The sequence below is a fragment of the Triplophysa dalaica genome, chromosome 7, assembly GCF_015846415.1.
Source record: "Triplophysa dalaica isolate WHDGS20190420 chromosome 7, ASM1584641v1, whole genome shotgun sequence".
Taxonomy (NCBI): domain Eukaryota; kingdom Metazoa; phylum Chordata; class Actinopteri; order Cypriniformes; family Nemacheilidae; genus Triplophysa; species Triplophysa dalaica.
Genome location: NC_079548.1, coordinates 5,558,244 through 5,581,950, shown reverse-complemented (window position 1 = coordinate 5,581,950; position 23,707 = coordinate 5,558,244). Strand labels below are relative to the sequence as shown.

Genomic DNA, 23,707 nt, shown 5'->3' with positions numbered 1-23,707 from the left:
CAATATTTTACTATTTTGTTTTGTAAAGTGTTTTTAAATACTGTATAAAGTAAAACATTTATTTTGTTAGAAGTTTTTTATGTTGTCCAAATATATTTTGTACAAACGTATACTCTTAAATCACAGATTTTAAGATCATGTTTTGTTTTTTGTAGCTCTAGCCTTAAACGTTTCTTATAGTCACATAACTTGAGTTTATTCTCACATTTCTTTTTTTGAGAATAAATGTAAAATTTAACATCAACAATATTTGTAGTTTCTCTTCAACCTATCAACTTCTACAACTTGTTAAAGTGTTTCAATACAACTGTGTTTCACAAACGAAGATATTTGGAAGAATGTCAGAAACCAAACAGATCATATCCCAATTTTATGACCATAGTAGGGAAAGTAAATGCTATAGTCAATGGGGACGAGATCTGTTTAGCTAGTGACATTCTTCCAAATATCTTCCTTTGTGTTTAGCCAAGCAAAGAAAGTTAAACAGATTTGGAACAACCTGGTGTGAGTAAATGATGAAAAAAAATCGTGATCTATTCCTTTAAATAAATGATGTGCAGAATTAAATGGTCCAATAAATTAGTTGCATAGTTGACACAATATTGCTATCCGGTTTGTAAAGAAAAAATGTTTTAAAAGCCAGTTGCACAAATCCTCATGTCTCATGGTGCTGAGCTCAAGAAAAGACCACATAAAAAAGTGAAAGGAATCCTTATCACAGACTTAACCAAAGTACCAAAGATAATCTAAAATATACTCACTGAGCGCCATTTACAGGTGTAATGATTTATCAACAAAAAACATTTAGTTGTTAAATGGTTGAGTATTTTGATCTTTATTTTTACACACATGAAAAAGTATAAGCTACTCTTGTATTTACTGTAGTAAACAGTCATAAATAGAAACAATTAGTTAGTGGACTTAATAATATAAAAAATAAAATACTGTACAGTAGAAGAATAAATGAACACAGTGTAGTAATTTAAATAAAATACTAGCGTATAATGCAATTTACAACAGTAAATTTTTATGTGAAATGGAGGCCTGACTGTGTAAGATTGTTGACATCTCAGAAATAAATAAAACACTCAAAGATAAATTAGTTACACACAGAAAAGTAATGCAGAGATATCACAAAACCTCAAATTGTATATGAGTGCCAAATCTGAATCCTATTGAATATCTGTAATAAATTATAAATGTGAAACATTCATAGTGAAAATGTCTCTATTAATAACAATGTTCTCTGTGCACAAACCTGCGCAGATCGATCAGTGTATGACATCACAGTAACCAGAGGAACTTTGCTGTGTTCCCTGTGTTTGTATTCTTTCATCTCAACACATTAACGTTTATTGTGTTTCTTGTATTGCAATGACTGTATGAAAGTAAATGAATGTGTGGTGAAGATGTTGTAATTCTTTTACACACTAGGTGTCGCTGTGATCCTCTGTGTTGTTTATTGGTTCACTGAGGCCTTCATTGTTCTGTATCCTGTAACACATTAAAGATCTCTCACTGTAAGTTAAACTCAATGTGTGCATCCTGAATCACATAGATGGAGACCTGGTGTGTTTGTAACATGAGGAGAGATGTGACACCATGAGTTACACCAATCAGGGATAAGATAGGATATGTGATCATTTCAGTGTGTTCCCGCCTCCTCCCAGATCCATATATATAGTTATCAAGGCTGAAAATACCAAAACTTTACAATTTTAGAGAGAAAAACAATATTTTGAGGTAAGAATGTATTTTTTTAAACAAACTATATTTTGTTTAAAGCTCAAACTATTGCTGACAAAGTAGCTTAACTTATATAAGATTCAATTGTAGCAGGCAAAATGTAATGTATTATTCACTTCAATTTCAAAACATTATGCTAATACAGCTAGCTAAACAATGACTGACAGGGGTGGGGTGTAACACATCTATTAAAAGTAACAATGTAAGAAAGATCATCTTAGGAAAGAATCAAGGCAAGAAAAATAAAGAGCAGAGAAAGTCTACAGAGAAAATGTTTGAGGATCCAAACTTGAGGATTCAGAGATCTCAGATGATGTAAACTTTGGTGTTGTCTGTATGGAGTCCTTTTCCAACTCAAAGCCAAAGGAATTGTGGGTAAATGTGCTCTATTCAGTCTCTGGACACACAAAGCTGCACTCCAGGATTAATAACATTCATTTGTCACCATTGTGACTCTGATTGAGAAATTACACAAACTTTCACTCACTGATCTACATGTTCTACATGTTTTTGTCAGATCTACACGTTCTTATCAGTTATACACTAGTTGTTGTCATTAAATAAAGATATAAGTGTTTAAGTTTTTATAAAAAAATAAAAGCTTTTTTTCAAAGAGCTTAATTTAAACAATATGTACAAACTAGTGAGTTACACAGGAAGTGAAACTGAGTTATGTTCAGTCTTAAAGAAAGACATTGTTTTGTGTTCTTCAGTTTGATTGTTTTAATAAACATGTTTGTGAAGAATACTGCATGATGTGGCCTATGTTTTTACTTCTTTTACTAACTGTTACAACTTACCCCAGTATGTGTTACAACCTAACCCAGTAGTTGTGTAGATTGTAACGAAGACACTCCATAAATGTGACATAACAGAGGTTTCAATAGGTGTTTTTGTAGTAAACAGATGTGGGCACTTTGTATAAGAAGCGAATTGTCATCACATGGTTGGGGTTGTGTGTGAGTTTGCTATTTACCCTGTTACCTTGTTTTAACTGTTGAACTGGACTGTTGCCTGTTGTTAGTTAAAATTATTTGAGCTTGTTTATTTAATTATTCGTTGACTGATTGCTTAGTTGTAAGCGTTTTTGTTCTGTTGTTATTTAAGTCACATTAAGTTTTGCCGTTAGCCGCTCGTTACGGCTTGACATTATAATTTTTGACTTAAAAGCATCGAGCTAGTTGGTCGCTGTCCAATCCGTGGCCCGCTCTAATCGAGAAGGTTCCAGTTGTATTCTGTTCGCGCCAAATCTCACCACATACTTTAGGCCAAAGTTTGGTCGATACATCCTTGCGCCGTCCGCATGACGCAATATTCGTCATCAGAAGGGTCCGCATGCATTCCACTTTTTGAGACCGCGCGGACGTGCCGTGCACAACATCGCATGAGCCATAAAGTGCACTAGTCCACTAGGATCAATACACACACCGCCGTCTTCTCCTCTTTCTCTTGTTTTCCTCTTCCTCCTAGAACAATACGCAAAGAAGCATATTTTGTGCTTTCCAATATTTTGGAAGCCAAACCGGAAGAGGAGAAGGAACAGGTTTGCTTATCAACAATAATTGGAAATATTCCACACTATCTTCCCTATGTAACAGCTATTAATTTGAACACTGAGCTGAGTGGGAAAAGTGATATTAACAGCATGGTATTCTTGTAGTTTACCGCCCCCCTGGTCCTTTTCAGAACTTCATTAAAGAGTTTGATGTGCTGCTCTCATCATTCCCGGAGGATGGCGGCCCTCTTGTATTCTTTGGGGACTTCAACATGCACCTAGAGAAACCCTATGCTTCTGACTTCCACACCCTCAGCGACTCGTTCGACCTCACAACGCCTCGTCACAGCCTGTACTCACAGATGAGGAAACCAGCTGGATCTCATCTACATCAGTAACTGCACCACAGATAACACTTAAGTCACACCTCTTCACATCTCGGACTACTTCTTCATCCCTTTCAACAAGCTGCTGAAGCAGATCCCTGCGTTCAGCAAACCAGCGGCGTCTTGTATTGCCTTCCTATAAGGGCAAGAAATCGCTTTTCCGCTCATTCTCATTCACAACTCCTTCATGGTGGAAGATTCTTCCTAACTCGGTCCGGTCGACCACATCTCTCACAACATTCAAAAAACTACTTAAAACCCATTTCTTCTCTGAATACTTGACAGACAAATTACAAAAAGCACACTAACCCTTTCTCTCAACAGGTAGTGGTCTAGCTTTTGTTGAAACCAGTAACTCTGTATTGGCACCTACTGTATTATTGCTCCCGTATGACATATCGCTTATTGCTCCCTAAACTCTGTGTAAGTCACTTTCAGTGTTGCCACAGTTACTTTGAAAAAGTAATCTGATTACTGATTACTGATTATACCTCTAAAAAGTAATTTAGTTACTGTACAGATTACTGGATTTTAAAAGTAACTAAATTAGATTACTCGTTACTTTATCAGTTACATTCAGCAGCTGCTGCCAACAACCCTACTTATAAGTTGAACTTAAAGACTATTTCCTTAAAAATGTTAAAAATAAAATAAAGACTGATTTTCTTGATTTCACTTAACGGTCAAATCAGTCATTCTTGACCTGACATATTTAACTGTTAACAAGGATGAATCAAATACTGGGTATGTCATTTGCAACGACTGTGAGACAGGTACATCATCATGTGTGTGTGCTAAATCGAAATATTAGATTTAAGTATTTATAGACAAAGAAGTGATTGAAAATTGACTGAGTAATTAAAGTGACGATCGGGTCCGGGTCTGGTGAGGATATCTATTTCAGAGAAAATTATACGTGCGGGCGGGTGACGGGTGGATAATTTATTTGAAACAGCGGATGCGAATGCTTCCCTTAAACACGGATGACTCGCTCTCGTTTCGTGCGTTCTACACTTGTTGTGTAAAACCTTTCCTTGCTGCTCTAATACTGTGAACAACAGGTTCAATGTTCATAAAACATGTTAAAAAGAAATTAATAGTTACATTTATAAATATCTGAGGCCATGGTTCTCAGTCAGAAAAGGGTGGCTTGCTCACTTCAGGTAGGTGGAGAGTTCCTGCCTCAAGTGGAGGAGTTCAAGTATCTGGGGGTCTTGTTCACGAGTGAGGGAAGGATGGAACGAGAGATTGACAGACGGATCGGGGCAGCTTCTGCAGTAATTGCGGTCGCTGTACCTGTCTGTCGTGGTGAAGAAGGAGCTGAGCCGCAAGGCGAAGCTCTCGATTTACCGGTCAATCTACGTTACTACTCTCACCTATGGTCATGAGTTGTGAGTCATGACCGAAAGGACAAGATCCCGGATACAGGCGGCCAAAATGAGCTTTCTTCGCAGGGTGGCCGGGCGATCCCTTAGAGATAGGGCTGAGAAGCTCGGTCACTCGGGAGGAGCTCAGAGTAGATCCGCTGCTCCTCTACATCGAGAGGGGCCAGTTGAGGTGGCTCGGGCATCTTTTCCGGATGCCCCCTGGACGCCTTCCCGGGAAGGTGTTCTGGTCATGTCCCACCGGGAGAAGACCTAGGACACGCTGGAGGGACTATGTCTTCCCGGCTGGCCTGGGAACGCCTCGGTGTCCCCCCGGAAGAGCTGGAGGAAGTGTCTAGGGAAAGGGAAGTCTGGGCATCCCTGCTTAGACTGCTGCCCCCCGCGACCCGGCCCCGGATAAGCGGAAGAAAATGGATGGATGGATGGCATTTATAAATAATGTAGATTATAAATAGTATGTTTTGCCATTATTTAAGTGTTTAAACACTTCGCTAATACGCTCCCACACGGTACTTTGCTTTTCTACCTTTTTTTTCTTTTTAATTCTCCATTTTTACATTTCTCTCTCCATTTCGTTTATTCATAATTCATTATTCATTTAGAAATAGACCGTCCTCTACCGCATTTCTTTTAAATTACTGCAATTAGCGCCTGATGAAAAATGCACTTAAAACACATTCGTATTTTTAGAGAAATGTCCGCGCATCACTACTGCCCGACCAACTTCTTCAACTCTCCCAACTTACTGTTTTTGCATCAAAGTCCAGCATTTGTTGTTCTGGTGGTGGGGGACATGCTGCTCTCTACTTAGCAACCCCTGGCGGGACTTAATCTGTAAATTGGGCTGTGCTGTACTAAACTCCAATTGTTTCTTCAAATGTGACGTAGTGTTTTTGTAGCTAGATAGCACTTTGTCGCCAGCACAGAGAGTACAACGAACCTTAATATTGTCATCTAGCGGACACAAACTTGTGACTGTATTTCCAGCTAGAAACGCGCATCTCTCTCCTCCCTCCATTGTTGTTTACCTTTGTGTTGCTGTGTGGCAGGGGCTATTACACGTGAATGTCCTCATGCTGAAAACGTGACTTGTCGCATAATGCTACGTGACTTCACTCCCTGAGACGCAAGAAGAAAGCAAAAAATATAGATTTTTACTAAGGAAAATTACAAAAATAGTAACGCACAGTGACTTGGATAAATAACTTTAATCTGATTAATGGTTTGGGAAAAGTAACGCGTTAGATTACTCGTTACTGAAAAATGCGTTACCGGCATCACTTGTCACTTTGGATAAAAACGTCTGTTAAATGACTGAATGTTAATTAAAATGTATAAAGTGAAATCCATCCTCCGCATTTAACCCATCCAGCGAGTAGTGAACAAACTCACTGCAAGTAGTGAACACACACCCGGACAGTTAAGTGCCTTGATCATGGACGCGTCCCTCGCTACCTGCTGGCCCTTAGAATTGAAACCGGTGACCTTCTAGTTATAAGTGAAAGTATTTAACTACTAGGCCACAACTGCCTCCTTAAAACGTTGAGCCCTCCATCTTTTGAGATAAATGATGCTAAAGCAAAGGTGTAACACCCATTCCCGGACTACCCCTACTAGACTTTTTGGGAAAATCTGGTTGTCAGATATTGTGCTCGTTAAGCATTTGTGGAAAAATCAGTGATATGGTTTTGTGGATGGTTCTGGTTACTCATGGCAAGTCTTTTTTTGTCCTAGATATGGTTTTGGTTCCTCTTTAAATATAGCTCTATGTGATGTGTTTGTCTTTTTTTCTTGTCTGACAGATTATAGCTCATCTCTCCTCAATAGGCAGCAGGGTTTTGGCTGTCAATCATCTCACAAGCTGCAGGTTAAAATCTACTTTCATGAGGTTAGAGTTTCAGAATTATTCATATGAGAAATAGTTTTACTGATGCTTGCCATTTTAAGAAAGTTTTATTGAAAGATAAATGTGTAAATTCTGTAAAGCTGATGGAAAAGAGCTATGCAAATTAAACTTATGTGTTGTTATGTTGTTAAGCCAGTGATCTGATGTTTTTTTAGGTTTCCTGTCAGAACTCAAAAGTTTAGCATAAAAAACAGATGTGCAGATGAGATGTGTTAACTTCTAGTTGTGAGCGTCTCTTCACACTGAAGATGCAGCAGTTTGATATTTATAGACGTACAGACAGCAGTGTTTTCTTACGTCCTTTTTCTGTATCATTAGCTCTTAGTTATATATTAAATGCAGCCTAAATTTGTATTTTTCTAAAAGTCTAATAACAGTGACTTCTGAAATGTGTTTTTTGTTAAGTATTTCACACAAATCTGCAGAAGGACATCATCTCCACACAAAGCATCAAAGCATCAGAACTCATTCACAGAATGTGTGATGAATGAAACTTCTGGAAGTGTTTAGCTGGTTGCTGTGATGTTCTCATGTGTTGTTTACTGACTCTAGAAGAAACTGTTATTCTGATCTTCAGATATAGCTCATCTTCACAGGTTCATGTATATCATTGACACTCAGCATCATCCGTGTATTTCACCTGACTGAATGGAGATGAGTTTTTGAGGATTTGGTTTGTTTTATTTGGGTTCTGTTGTATTAACCTGTGTGTGTTAAAGAGAGCAGTTGTTCACAAATCTTTACAAATATTATTACTATCACCATTATTATGTGCAGTTAATGACAAACACATGATTTACTCCATTTGACCCTGCCATCTAACATTGATGTAGAAATTCATGTCAGTTTGACGTTTCATTTGTAACCAATCACATTGATGTGGTTCATGATGCAATAGAGGAAGTGTTTGAGTGTTTAACACAGTGTGTTTGTTGAAGTGTGTCATCAGTAGATCAGTATGGAGTTCAGGTCTCTTCTTCTAGTGCTCTGTGAGTATTATCTTCTTCTCTCTGTGTATTTCACTGATCATCACTTTCTGTTACATTTATTTATGGCATCTAGTCATTTAGTGTTCCTATATATATATTTTTTCATGATAAGTTTCAATTTTTATCTCATATTATATGAGTAAATGACATCAGTAAGTGTTCAGACAGTGTTTTGTGTGTGTACGTGTACTTCTATCTTTAGGAGGACCGATTAAAACCACTGGTGTGAGGACTATGAGAGTTAAGTGAGGACATTTTGGCTGCTCCTCACGTTCTGAGACCAATTGAAAGGGGTGTTTGAGGGGCAAAACTTGGTTTAAGGGTTTTGGTTATAATTATGTTTAGGTCAGGTAAGGTTGAGTGTAAAGGTAGAACTTAGTTCTGATGGTTAGGTGGTGTGTGTGTGAAATAGAAAAAAATCTGTTGTGTTGTAGGTGAATGAGGGAGACTGGTGTGTGTAAAAGACCACCCATTAGCCCAACGACGGAATCCAATGGTGTGGTTGAAGGGATCTTATGTTAGGCTTCTCCTCAGCGATTTCTACATGAAGTTATTTATGTGAATTTATATGACTGTAGTGGAGTAGGCGGGGCGAGACCGTGGTTCGAGACCAGTGAGTAATTGTGAATGAGCGCCAGCTGTACGCACACCGGGCTCGAATCACGTAGGAGATTTTGGATTATATAAGAGAACGAGCGACTGGACCGTCGAAGAGAGAGGACCGGGCCCGAAAATATGTTAAGTTTATATTTATATTTATGTTTGTGTTGCCGTCAGTCGTCCGTGGGGCTGCTGACTGTTTATTATTTATATTAAATCTTTATTTTAAGTGTCTTCAGGTTCCCGCCTCCTTCCTTCCATATCTTGAATCTTGGTACAATGACTCTGTGGTTAAGTCCGATCTGACTCCAATTTTAATATAATAAAAATAACTTTCATGACATTTCAAAATGTATCTGTTGATCAAAGTTTACTTATCTATAAATCTCCATACTTTAATATTTATTATTTATAGTTATTCTTTCGATTGGGACTTGCAGTCGAACAGAGTCTCACGCCAGCCGGGTTCATGGATCTCACAGACACAAAACAGTCAGTTCTGATCTAGTCAGAGGTTGCCGGGTAAACAAATATCATTAAGTTTGGCCGCGATATGCTTGCTCAGAAACATAACAATAGTTATTTTAGTCACCATCATGCAACGTGCTAGGCCAGATGATAAGAGGAAGTCTGTAACATGTGAGCTTTAGTAATGCCCCATTTATATAATATAAAGTCTAGTATAAACTAGTCCATCCTATCCTGACACATCGATTTTACGGTAACAGAACAGGTTTCTTTTCATCTACTTGTAATTACAGAGTTTGAAGAATTCAGATAATATCAACAATAACAATTTATTATACCAGGCTGGCACAACATTAATTATAATCATAGAATGCATATACAAAGAAATTCCTAATTTACCAACCAAAGATTATCAACATAGTATAAGAATAAAATAAAACCACAAAGTTTATCATACCTGGTAAAATAGAGACACACAGTAGCAGTGTGGAAAGTTCTGGTTACAGAAGCTTCTCGAGTCTTTCGCCAATGCACCTTATATACCCTTTATGGGTAAAACATCCTTAAATAGCTGATGCAGCACAATCCAAAGAAGGGAGATGAGAAAAATCACACATCAACTAATGAGGAAGGAAAAAGGTTTCAAACGTTTCAAATTTTTCTTTTGCAAAAGTTTTTGGTTTCCACACAATGTGATGAATGGTTGCAGATACAAAGGGGTCATTGTTGCATACAGTACTACCAAATAAATACACTATCAACTACAAATAAACATTATGCACTAAAAAAAATGACTCTGATTTAACATCAATCATGGATGGTTCAACATGTTTGAGTCATGTTTTCTATACATGAAATTAACACGTATCGAGAACATAAATGAATCAAATAACCTCAACATGAAATGAACATGTAGAAGAACAATTCACCGTTAGTGTGATCAATGTTTGCTTTAGTTGGGCGCTTGACACTTGAGTTTTAATGTTAAGTTTTCTTTAGCTGTCCATGTGTGTTAAAACACTTCTGTTTTTGCAAAGAGAATTATGATCCATTGGTGTCAGAAAATGAGTTATTTCATCACTATGCAGTTCTTTAAAGTAATTTTGAGTGTGTTCTGTTATTATTATGTGAAAGATACAGTTTAAAGAGATTAAAGCAGTGTTATGGATGACTAACAGAATATATGATTGTAGTTTAAGCTTAAGGAAGAAAGGAGTCGGGAACCGGCAAACATTTAAACAAAGATTTAATACAAATAATAACAGCCTGCGGCCCCTCACGGACGACCGCCGGCGAACAAAACATAAATTCAAAACACAAGAACATAAATATAAACTTAACATGTGTCCGGGCCCGGTCCTCTCTCCCCAACGGTCCGGTCGCTCGTTCCTTTTATATCTTCCCTATCTCCTACGTGATTCGAGCCCGGTGTGCGCACAGCTGGCGCTCATTCACAATTACTCACCGGACTCGAACCACGGTCTCGCCCGCCTACTCTACTACAATGATCTTCTCAAAACTGTTACATTTCTGAATCAGTTCGACATGAAGAATCGGTGTATGAATCTCAACAATGGGTGACAATCAACAAAAGAAAGCTTCATGCCGCAATGCAATCTGGGTAACATCATCGAACAAAACTCAGTCATGACTCCCAGCATGCATTGCAGTTGATCCATTTATCTGAAAAAGTTTGATGATTTTCAGCATCGTTGATGTTTACACATGTTGATAAAACTTTGTTTATTTTGCATTTTTGTGACCAAAACATATTAATCAATCATTAACAACAAATCACTGAATATAAATTGAATGCTGCTTCTTTATAAAGTTATTTTGATTTAAGCCATTAATAATTTTTAACATTGATTTATTGGTTGCCTGCTTCAGGGTATTAGAGTTTAATATTGTCTTGTGTTGGCATTTTAAAGAGTTTTTGTAACGTCTGTTTTAGGAGTTGTGGAGAAGAGCATCTTGTTGGGTTTACTTGATTCAGTCATGTTCACTTAACATGTTAATTTCATGTTTAGAAAACACGACTCAAACATGTGGAGCCACTGGGCATGATTGAATCATGTTAAACCAAATAGCTTCTTTTTAAGTGGAAGTTTGAGCTAGAAACCTATACGATTGTGTTATATGAAAGTGATTTGTTCAAGTAAAGTGAACAGTATCAAAAATTCATTGTGGCTGATCAGTGGTAAAAAGACACAAATGGAGACAAATACCGCCAGAGCTCAGAGACATAAGTGGTTCATAAGTGCAACAGCAAGTGATGTGCAGGGGACCTTAGTTGACCAAATCCTCATTATCATCACACATTTTTCTATCTTCTACAAGTCTGTTTGCCTTCATATTTCACGGATTATTTCTGCTTTCTCCAAATTAACTACTTGCATATGGTGACCATGTTGGATTAAGTGAGTGTGTAGCGAGTGTGTAGCGAGTGTGTAGTGAGTGTGGGCATCTATACTTCACTTCCTGTTCACATCTGCACACACAGACACACACAGTGATGAATACACTGACAAGTGCAGACTGTAATGGTAAATATATAATGTTATTCCAACAACATTATGAAAAAGCAACGTGAATATGAGACGTGATGACAGTATTGAATCAATACAATATTCATGTTTATTAGTGTAATGATGATTCATACCAGTCTGATGAGATGTTTTGGCCTAAAGAAGATTTTCTGTCATATTGATGATTTAACACTTTCTTCTTTTAAAAAAAAGCCCAGATTTGCTAGTCAAAATTCTCTGACATTACGACGGGAAGGAAAGATGCCCATGGGTCCAAACCTAGTCTGTTACTTTTGAATTTGTTTCACAACAATCTATAATCTTTTCATAAACCCTTAAATGGCAGAAATTCTAAAGAATCAATCTACAGTCATTCAGATTCAGATGATTTGACTTTTTGTTTTATTATGTTTTTGTTTTATTATGTATCGTAAAACTGTCTGTTTTCTTGCATGACAGTAGACATCAAGACAAGGTATAACCTAGCTGTGGAACTTTTAACGCACCATCAAAGACATACTTGTACAAAAACAAAGTTCTGACAATAGGCATTTTCTGTACATACAACAAGTGACAAAGTTTACATAAATCTATATATGTAACTACATAGCAGTAATATAATGTGTGTTTAACGCACTGGCTAATTGCTAACTGGCTATTGTATAAGAGCAATGGATCAGAAAAAAATTCAAACATGCTTTATTTTCCAATTGTGCACACAAAGACAAGCAACGTGTTGTGGTTTCAGGGGTCAGAATGAAAAAATACGGTAAAGACAAACACAGGAAATGGAAAAAATAAAATATAGAATGAAAATAAAATACATCAATGATGAAAATAATTAATTTACATAAGAGGTTAGAGGGACAGTTAATTATAGATATGTAAAGGATAATAAAACTGTGTATACTATGCTTTTTACAAATATACAAGTAATTTACTTAATTATGCATAAACCGTACTGCATGCTCTACTCTAGAATATTACACTTTCGAACATGTAGGTACTATTGGATGTGATTAATATTCATGGTGGAGATAGGTTGCCTAAAAACTGTTCTATCAAAGTAATATTGAGAATGGTAAGGGGAGTGTGTGATGGAGGTTCCACGTGAAGTTCACGGTCATCTCAAGGGGCATTCAGCATGTTTTGACTCAGACAGCAAGCAGCCCATCCTCTGTGCACTCTCACACACACACACACACACACATACAGACACGTGCTCGCTCGCACGCACGCACCGCACGCAGGCACACGCACACACACGGACACACGCCCACAGACACACATAGACAACCGCACGCAGGCACACACACACATGCGCACACAGACACAGAAAGTTTTTTTTTTAAACGTAAAAGAATTGAAACGCGAGATGGTCCCTAAGCTAAGCGTGAATAAGAAACTGGAAAAGCGGATGCTTCGCGTTTTTAAGGTGGAACGGATAGTGTCAGTAAGAAACTGCGAATAAGAAGCTGGATTCAGCCTCGTTTTACAAGGTGTGTTCATTAACATGACATCTGCATTTTTGCCATTCTTTGTTATAAATGCATCTTAATATGATGTGGAAGCTATACAAGACCCTTTCCCATTCACTGTTTAAAAGTTTTATGTGCGTTCATCCCTCGTTAACTATTTGTTAACGTCACCTGAAGCAAAATGAAAGCACTAAACACCAATGACGTCATACTTCCACGATCAAGATGATATTGTAGCGCACAGAAAGTGTCATTAATGATGATGTGCTACAGTTTTAGAGAGTTGACGGTAGTTTTGACAGCTCCAGAAAGAGGACGGGCAGATAAGAGTTACTGTAGATCAGCCCGGTGCGGCAGTGCTATTCACTGTTCTGAGTTCAGAGGATATAAAAGTGTACAGAAGCTCTATGTCGTTTTTCAGACGCTTCAGTATTTTTATCATTAATTGAAAACATATTGTGGAGGTAATAGATGAACACGCAGTCATGCAGAGAGTGACAGCGCTAGTGCTAATCAGAATGAATGGCAGGGAAACATATTAAGTTATTTTTACTAAATAATGATTCAGCAGTTGATTGTGATATTTATTTTATGGATTTGTGGCTGTTGTTGTCACTTTAAAATATAAATGTTGCAGATTGACCTATTAATGTGATATTCATTTGAATAACAATAACTTGTATTTATGCTTTTCTGCATATTATTTCTTAATTATTTATTTCAGTAATGTATACAATATGTGGTGATTAGAGTGTGGCTTTCTCTCTATATATATATCCTCATTGGAGGCTGAGCCCCCCTAATATTGAAAACCTAGAATTGCTCCTGATCAGCTCCATGTTTAAATTGTTACAAGTTTTCTTCTTTACAGTGCTGATTTCATCCATCGACTCTGAAGAAACTGTAGGTGAGTCAGTTTTATTGATCACATCACATACAATATTTTTATAATCTGAGATATCTGATATTCAGCAGAGACATATAAAAATGATCTGTAGTGTAGCTCTGCTCAGATTCTGCCTAGATTTTCAGTCTGGACTTGTTGCACAAAGTCTCCACTAGTCTGAAGATTTTATTTTATGCAGTGTGATGCATTGTTTTTCGCTGCAAATTTTCAAAATGTCTGCAAGTGTGTGTGATGTCTAGTTTTATCAAAAATCTGTTCAGATATTAAAAGTCGTCTAGTGTATTCCAGCCTTTAGTTTAATAATGATTTATCAATCAGATCAACAAGATCTTTAAGAAACACTTGCACACATCTCAATGATGTCAACATTTAAAATCATGTGTTAGAATCAGAAAAGGCCAGCGGATCACAATTCTCAGACATCACTGATTCAGATACAAAGAAAGCTTGTGGTACAAGAAAATATGGGCTTTGACAATAAAAACTATCAGATAGTTTGGGGCCAGTTTGAATGATGCAGAGGACAGAACATGAAAGTTTATCATTTACATGTGTATTTAAACCTTGCCAAATTAATTATTCAAGTGCAAGTGACGTGAAAGAGAACTCAGTTCAGTATATGCACACTGTTAGAGAAGTTTTGTGTGTGCGACACACATCTAAAGTGCACACTCAGAAAGCCACATCACAGACATAAATAATGAATTAAAGAACTTAATTCAGGAGAGTACAAGAGCAGAGCCAGAAAAGGAGAAATCCCAGAGGATTACAGACATTACAGTGAACCAGTTAAGGTGAAAGTAGAGAGTTATACAAAACACAAAACACCATAATAAACAAGCAACTTTGTAGTTTCATAGGATAAATCATAAAAAAAATACATTTTGTGATCAGTCAACTTGTTTCATATAGAATACGCCAGACATAATTTTTCTTTTATTTGTTGTTTTTCATTGTACAGAAAGACCAAAAGCTGAAGTGGTTGTATTACATGGTGAACTTGTATTTGAAGGAGAATCTGTCACTCTCACATGTGACATCAATGGGGAAACATCAGTCACAAGCTGGCAGTACAGATGGTATAAAGATTCAGTCATCCAGCAGAATAAACATCAGAATTACACAATCAGTTCTGTTAGTAAGTCTGAGGCAGGTCAATACACCTGTGAAGGAACAGAGATCAGTGGATCCCGATCATCAGACACCAGTGATGCAGTTACACTGAAAGTATCAGGTGAGTGTGTTCATCAATATACATATTCAGAGCAGTAAACAAATATTATAAAATATTATACACCAACACAATGGATTTAAAAATGAAACAAGATGTGCTTTAACTGCAGACTGTCAGCTTTAATTTGAGGGTATTTACATCCAAATCAGGAGAATGGTGTAGGAATTACAACAGTTTGCATTTGTGCCTCCCACTTGTTAAGGGACCAAAAGTAATGGGACAATTAGCTTCTCAGGTGTTCCATGGCCAGGTGTGTGTTATTCCCTCACTATCCCAATTACAATGAGCAGATGAAAGGTCCAGAGTTCATTTCAAGTGTGCAATTTCATTTGGAATCTGTTGCCGTCAAGATGAGATCCAAAGAGCTTTCACTATCAGTGAAGCAAGCAATCATTTGGCTGCAAAAACAAAACAAACCCATCAGAGAGATAGCAAATACATTAGGCGTGGCCAAACCAACTGTTTTGAACATTCTTAAAAAGAAGGAACGCACCGGTGAGCTCAGCAACACCAAAAGACCCGGGAGACCACGGAAAACAGCTTTGGTGGATGACCGAAGAAATCTTTCCCTGGTGAAGAAAACGCCCTTCAGTTAGCCAGATCAAGAACACTCTCCAGGAGGTAGGAGAATGTATGTCAACAATCAAGAGAAGACTTCACCAGAGTGAATACAGAGGGTTCACCACAAGATGTAAACCATTGGTGAGCCTCAAAAACAGGAAGGCCAGATTAGAGTTTGCCAAATGACATTTTAAAAAGCCTTCACAGTTCTGGAACAACATCCTATGGACAGATGAGACCAAGATCAACTTGTACCAGAGTGATGGGAAGAGAAGAGTATGGAGAAGAAAAGTATGTATGGCTGCCAGTGGAACTGGTTATCTTGTATTTATTGATGATGTGACTGCTGACAGAAGCAGCAGGATGAATTCTGAAGTGTTTGGGGCAATATTATCTGCTCATATTCAGCCAAAAACTTCAGAACTCATTGGACGGCACCTCACAGTGCAGTATAAAAGCAACCAAAGAGTTTTTGAAGGGAAAGAAGTGGACTGTTATGCAATGGCCAAGTCAATCACCTGACCTGAATCCGATTGAGCATTTATTTCACTTGCTGAAGACAAAACTGAAGGGAATATGCCCCAAGAACAAGCAGGAACTGAAGACCGGTGCAGTAGAGGCCTGGCAGAGCATCACCAGGGATGAAACCCAGCTTCTGGTGATGTCTATGCTGTCACGATTTGTGTGGCAAGAACCCAAATGCAGGCAGACACAGACGGTAGAGGTGGTAACAAGGATTTATTAAATAATAAACACAAAACAAAGACCCACGATGGGGTAAAACCAGACAGGATAAATTTAACAACAAAGGACACTGACTGATTAAACTACGAAGACAAGACACTGGAAACAAACACTAAACTGACACTTACTATACAAGAGGGAACGGAACAGGAACAAGGTAACAGGATCAATGAACAGCTAAGACCAGACAGCATACAACAGCAGGAAACTTCATACAGTGACCGACTACAGGTACTGACAAGGTACAGCTCACAGGGAGCATAGCAGCTACAAGCAAGACGAACAAGTACACAGGTACAAGAACAATGCACGAGCACAGGACAATGAACATGAGGACTCTTTATAGGGGAAACAGACAAAGGATCGTTAACAAGAAACAGGTGCTGGGGATTAGCACTGAGGAGAGGCTGACGAGGAAGGTGATGCAGGGAACAATGACGAGACACGAGAAAGAACTATGTCTTTCCCACATAAAACCATAGGTTATGCCATGACTCCACTCAAATAACACAAATAAACATGACATGATAGTGGAATCATGACACTATGCGTTCCAGACTTCAGACTGAATTGACTGGAAAGGATTTGCAACCAAGTATTAAAAAGTGAAAGTTTGATTTATGATTATTATTCTGTCCCATTACTTTCGTTCCCTTAACAAGTCGAATGCACAAATGCAAACTGTTGTAATTCCTAAATCATTCACCTGATTTGGATGTAAATGCCCTCAAATTAAAACTGACAGTCTGCAGTTAAAGCACATCTTGTTCATTTCATTTGAAATCCATTGTGGTGGTGTAAAGAGCCAAAAATGTTAGAATTGTGTCAATGTCCCAATATTTATGGACCTGACTGTCGATTATGTTACTCATGTGATTTGCCCTGTGTAGTAGAGTAGGCGGGGCGAGACCGTGGTTCGAGTCCGGTGAGTAATTGTGAATTAGCGCCAGGTCCGGTGAGTAATTGTGAATTAGCGCCAGGTCCGGTGAGTAATTGTGAATTAGCGCCAGGTCCGGTGAGTAATTGTGAATTAGCGCCAGGTGTGCAGCTGGCGCTAATTCACAATTACTCACCGGACTCGAACCACGGTCTCGCCCCGCCTACTCTACTACACCCTGTAAGGGTGTTAACACTACAGTACTTCAGGGCAGACTGAATGGCTAAAGAAAGTTGAAAAAATAGTTGAAATGACGACAACCTGAGACAAACTGACCAATCAGAGCATCACATTTAACCCTCATTGACTGTACTGAACAAACATCTCAGCTGAATGCTTTTGATCACTATAAGCACCTATGTGGATTTAAGAAGCTATATATGATCCCTAGAAGGCAATTGGGTTTAATACAAAATAGTTATAATAATTGTAGCAGGGTTCAGTTTGTAGGTGAAGGAAGAGGACGAGGTTGGCGAGACTGAGACATACGTTTCAAACCCAATAGCAATAAAATGCTTTATACGGTATTAATCTACCACACAGTATTATGTTTTCAGATTTCTAAGAGTTGTATAATGATGGAAGCTGTCAGACTGCTGTCAGTTTTCACTGCAATTTGTTTAATCTCTTCAAACAGGAACTACAAAATCTCTTTTGAAATGTTTTAAAAGACACTTGACCTACTGTATAATACAGCCATAACTTTTATGTTATGTATGCTGTTAATTCAACTCATTTGCTGGTCACAGCAACACGATCTTGTTGAAAAATCATTCACAAGTGTTAATGATTTTATATTGACAGATATTCCCAAACCAACTTTTAATGTGCAGCCACAGTCTGTGTTCACTGGAGACTCAGTTACTCTGACCTGTGAGGTGCATCAGTCCACTGGATGGGAGTATAACTTTTACACACCCTCACAGCACGGAAACTATGAAGCTTCAGGAACTAAAACAATCAAAGTCTCTGATGGAGTACAGTACTGGTGCAGCGCCAGGAGAAGAAACTATTACACATATAACAGTGACCCCATAACAGTGACAGTAGAGAGTAAGTATATTCACTCACATTATTCACTGTTCTGAGAACACAATGAACATTATTTCATAAGACACTTAATAATATCATTTACTGTTTTGAAGAATAAGAGCTTCTGAGGGTGGATTGAGCGGTTGGTTGCATTTTGCAAAATGTTTTCACTGACTGGACCTTTAAATGAATCTGAATCTTTAATAATAGAAAGTTTGTGAATCCCTTTAATCATCTTGTAAACAGAGTTTGTAAACCACTGATGTGGGAAAAGGCAAAAGTATATTTGACAGTTCAGTATTTACAGTATTTTTTTGTCATTGTACAGAGAGACCAAAAGCTCAAGTGTCTTTATGGCCTGATGGACGATTATTCAGAGGAGAAACTGTCACTCTCACATGTGACATCAGTGGAGGAGGAGTCACTAACTGGCAGTACAGCTGGAATAAGACAAGACATAGTCAGCTCTCACAATACAATATCAGTAATCTACAGTATTACACAATCAGATCTGTTAGTGGGTCTGACGCAGGTAAATACACCTGTAGAGGAACAGAGATCAGAGGATCATGGTATTCACACATCAGTGATGCAGTTACACTGACAGTATCAGGTGAGTGTGTTCTTCAATATACAGACATATTTTGCTCATCATGAAACATTTTATTGATCACACAATTTAGTTTAAAAGAATGGTTTTCTCAGATTAAAATATTTTGTGAAGAGAAAAATCTATTACACAACACATTCACCAAATGCATTGTGATAAGCGGTGTTGGATTTATAATATTTACACAGATAATTGTAACTTTTTAATGTAAGTGTGGAAAATGTAGAAAATGTTTCCTTCAATTAAATAAACACTTAAGTCAGGCCGTGGAAAAGAAACATTGTAGTAAAAAAAAAACAGAGAATGACAGTCAAACAGACTCATATCAGATAGAGTCTGTCTTTGATACTTGAGAACATATCTGTCTCCAGTCGCTCAGTTTGACAGTCTGAATTAAATGTTCATGTCAATGACCAAAGCATTTAACACATAAAACATGTGACGTAACAACCCTGTTCTTTATTGTGTCTGTGAAGTTGTGCTAAATGTTGTGATGAGAATAAAGTCACAGCTAAAGATTTATGTGTGAAAACCTGCCCCTACTTTTCAACCATGAAAATATTTTGATAGAGTGATATGTGTCCTCATGTGAAATCCAGTCAAATAATCTTATTTTGAGTTTGGGAGCATCAAAGTATAAAGCCATGGAATTACAAAAATTGAATGATGATTTTCTTGACACTGTTTTATTACTTTGCAAACAAAAAAATACAGACTTTGGCTTCCTTAAACAAATGTATATTATTATAAAACGATCAGTTCTGGTCCTTGATTCTGATTGGCTGTGCGGAGTTCTAAGCCATTATAAAATACACCGATATATAACGGCTGACTGCACCACGTACGCTAAATATAATTTTATTTACTTTATTTTATGAATCCTTGCTAATCATATGAAGTAATCGTTTTATAAAAGCAATAAGCCCCGCAAAGCAGTGGGTTACATCGCATTTTATAACAGCTACAGGGTTTTAAGCACTCCTCTTCACATAGTGCCACAACGCCCTTAGCTGTTATAAAATGTATGTAACCCACTGCATTTTGGTTCTTATTGCTTTAATAAACCGTTGGATTTAGACCAATCAGCATCCAGGACTTTACATCTCAGAATAAATAACAAGAAAACTCCAAGCTCCTGCTTTGTGTGTTTATTATAGTCCTGAGTAAATATTACATTATCTTTACAGATTTACCCAGAGTTACAGTGAGAGTAACACCAGACACATCTGTGTTCACTGGAGAGACAGTCACTCTGACGTGTGAGATAGAAGAACAATACAGATCATTAGACTGGAGATATCTGTGGTATAAAGACAGAACTGTGAATCCAGTGTTTTCCTCAGACTCAAACATCTTCACCATCAGTTCAGCATCTGATCAGGATGAGTTCTGGTGTAGAGGAGAGAGAGCTAAACGCCCCTCATCCTCACAGGACAGTGATCATGTGACTCTCTCTGTTAAAGGTCAGTCATGACTGTAATAAAGACACAGAGAGAAGCAGATGAACTCTGAGACTCTTCAGCATCTGAATGTGTTTTATTCTCCTGCAGGATCAAAACCAAAAGCTGAACTCACATCAGATACTGAAGGATCTGTACTGACGGGAAACACAGTGACTCTGACGTGTCTCATGAATCAGTTCACTGGATGGAAGTTTAACTGGTATCAACACACACAGAACACTGAGAAGACGACAACAGATACAAACACCTACACAATGTCCAATGTTAGAGTTTCAGATGGAGGTCAGTACTGGTGTAGAGCTGGAAGAGGGAATCCAGTCTATTACACAGACTACAGTGATGTTCTGTGGATCAATGTTACAGGTGAGATTTTGAGATGTCATGGACCTCAGTCAGGTAGATATTTCATCTGTTCTGTGGGTTGTACTGTCTTAACTCCATGAATACATTTTCTGTCATTATTTGATGTCCTCTTACACTGTTTCAAACTTTCTGTCATCAATGTAACACAAAAGGAGAAATATTCTGTTAGATGTTAGAATATTCTACAAAACACATGCAAACACATGCTGTATATCTGAACATTTGATCTAATTTATACAAATAAATAAATGATATTATGTGATGTGTTTGTACAGAGAGTCCTAAAGCAGTTTTGAGCGTTGAGCCTGACAAACAGCTGTTCTCAGGAGAAACTGTCACTCTGAGATGTGACATACAGACTAAACAAGACACTGAGTGGACATACAGCTGGACTGTAGAGAAATATAACCAACAGTATACAGTCAACCGATGCAAAACACAAGAGTGTAAAATCAGAGTTTATCACAGTGACAGCGGTCACTACACGTGTAGAGGAAAGAGTGTAAATGGACAAAACTCTGAGAAGAGTGAAGCTGTTACACCGACTGTATCATCATGTGAGTTTATATGTTTGTTCATCATTATTAGTGTGAAGAGCTGAAGTGTAACATGTTATTCATGAGAGATTTCTCACTTTCAGATAAACCCAAGACACTTTTAAGAGTTTCTCCACAGCAGTGGCTGACTGAAGGAGATTCAGTGACTCTGATGTGTGAGGTTAACAGATCCTCTACAGGCTGGACATTCAGCTGGTTCACTGAACACAATCTCTCCTCAGGTAATACACTCTCAGTTTATTTTCTCTTTTTAATATTCCATCTTTAAATCTTAATGTATAGCACATTTCCGTTGACAGGTTATGATCTGGTGTCAGACAGCAGTGGAGGATCTAAAGGAAACTACACTGTGAGTTCTGCTGCTCTGAAGCACACAGGAGTTTATATGTGCGGAGCAGAGAGAGGAGATCCAGTCTATCACACACACAACAGCAGCACACAACCACTGTGGATCACTGGTGACTTCAACACACACAACTAAACAACAACAAGCTCTTATATCATTCATTTCTTCATTCATCTATAAGCTGTGTTTTTCTTCTCAGGTGTTTCTTCTTCAGTGTCTCTGATCATCAGACCCAACAGAACTCAACACTTCTCATCTGAATCTCTCTCTCTGAGCTGTGAGGATCACAGGAACTCTACTGGATGGACAGTGAGAAGATACACAAACACACTGGAAACTTGTTCATCATCATCAGTCAGATCTACAGGAACAGAGTCTACATGTACCATCAGATCTCTCATCACATCTGACACTGGAGTGTACTGGTGTGAGTCTGAATCTGGACACAAACTTCATCCTGTTAATATCTCAATACACAGTGAGTTTATACTTCTGTATTTATTATCTTAACACAAAATATCACTTATATTACACTACATTACATTTGTTCCTCTGTTGTGTAGATGGTGATGTGATTCTGGACAGTCCTGTTCATCCTGTGACTGAAGGAGATTCTCTGACTCTTCACTGTTTATATCGAGATAAAAACCCATCAAACCTCAGAGCTGAATTCTATAAAGATGGATCAGTGGTGCAGAATCAGACTACAGGAGACATGATGATCATCTCTACAGTCTCAAAGTCACATGAGGGTTTCTACTACTGTAAACACCCAGAGAGAGGAGAGTCTCCAAAGAGCTGGATCTCAGTCACAGGTGAGCGAGTCTGTCATGTGATGTGAGATGAGTTTGTTATAGTTCAGATATTCTATATGATAACATGTTAACACTTTTTCAGGTTTTCAGGACGAGATGTCTGGTCTCAAGATTCTCAGTTTTCTGTTGGCAGTTTGTCCATATCTGATAGTGACAGTCGTGCTGGTGTTCAAATGCTACAGATTGAGAGATGAAACATCTGATTCATCAGATCACATGAAAAAGTAACACATAAAAACAACATCTTAATATATAAGAATAACATTGAATGATTAATCTAGTCATTTTACATTCAACATTTGAAATAAATTTTTGTTGTTTCAGATGTTGCTTCTGGATGTAATAATGTGATGTGATTAAATATGAATAAATGTAATGATGTGATCTCAGATTAAATCAAAGACCAGAGGAGAAAAACACACCAGTACATTTACTAATACTTACTATTAACAACTCAAAGCTTTATGTGCATCACAGACAGTAAATGTTTGTAATCTCCATTTTCTTTTATTAATAGACTTTGTGTCATTATTACTATTGCATTGATTTAATTGAGTTCATTGTTGTGTTATATGTGTGAACTTTTCTTACTGTGTAATATTCATGACAGCCATAACATTTGTTTTCATCATAATATTTAAGTGTCATGTGATAATGTATACATCTGATATCAGTTTCAGTAACAAAACATGGATGGTAAAGAAAACAGGTTTGATTATTATCACGGTCTTGATCTGAGAAGTTTAAGAAACACAACAGCTCATGTGAGTCACAGTTATCTCAGTTTAATGATGCACTGCCCTGTTTACTGTAACTGAACCACAATATTCTGGTACATATGGATGTCAGTCATCTCAAATGGATAATATACTATACATTTGCTCCTCTATTCTGTCATTTACCTCAATTCTGAATTGAAATTTAAATGATATCCTAAACTCGCAGTTTTCAACTATGCATGAGATCAGGGACAGAAGGCATAATTTAATCAAATAAAAAATTTGCAAGCATAAACATTTTGTTTTTCTTTTGTTATGAGTCTTGTGTAAATACTTTTATATCGTTGATGTGTTGCAGTAAAAGTTTTATCAGTAAATGCACCTTTTTATGTGCCATTGAAAGAGAGAGAAAGTGAGAGATGTTTTGCTTCAGATCTG

At 37.6% G+C, this 23,707-nt stretch overlaps 1 protein-coding gene across 4 annotated transcripts; it reads left to right on the top strand.

The window, feature by feature from the left end:
• Positions 1-1,665: 1,665 nt before the first annotated feature.
• On the top strand, positions 1,666-23,676 carry LOC130426568 (leukocyte immunoglobulin-like receptor subfamily B member 3). 4 transcript variants are annotated; one of them, XM_056753416.1, is made up of 15 exons: positions 1,666-1,743; positions 7,857-7,907; positions 13,853-13,888; positions 14,850-15,122; positions 18,169-18,417; positions 18,725-19,009; positions 20,194-20,469; positions 20,557-20,832; positions 21,108-21,389; positions 21,473-21,610; positions 21,689-21,847; positions 21,935-22,213; positions 22,299-22,550; positions 22,633-22,774; positions 22,875-23,676. In XM_056753416.1, the coding sequence occupies exons 2-15, from the start codon at positions 7,877-7,879 to the stop codon at positions 22,891-22,893; spliced, it is 2,697 nt and encodes an 898-aa protein (XP_056609394.1). In that variant the 5' UTR covers positions 1,666-1,743; positions 7,857-7,876; the 3' UTR covers positions 22,894-23,676. The 4 variants fall into 4 exon arrangements, with proteins under 4 accessions (XP_056609394.1, XP_056609395.1, XP_056609393.1 ...); XM_056753417.1 differs by lacking the exons at positions 1,666-1,743; positions 7,857-7,907 and adding an exon at positions 10,566-10,596; XM_056753415.1 differs by lacking the exons at positions 1,666-1,743; positions 7,857-7,907 and having other exon boundaries at positions 10,626-13,888.
• The last annotated feature ends 31 nt before the right edge of the window (positions 23,677-23,707 follow it).

Bases quoted from the DNA above. Each gene is read 5' to 3' on its own strand.
- LOC130426568 (XM_056753415.1), top strand. From the start codon at position 13,819: ATGTTTAAATTGTTACAAGTTTTCTTCTTTACAGTGCTGATTTCATCC. The intron at 18,418-18,724 runs GTAAGTATATTC...GTCATTGTACAG, and splicing joins CATAACAGTGACAGTAGAGA to AGAGACCAAAAGCTCAAGTG. The intron at 20,470-20,556 runs GTCAGTCATGAC...ATTCTCCTGCAG, and splicing joins TGTGACTCTCTCTGTTAAAG to GATCAAAACCAAAAGCTGAA.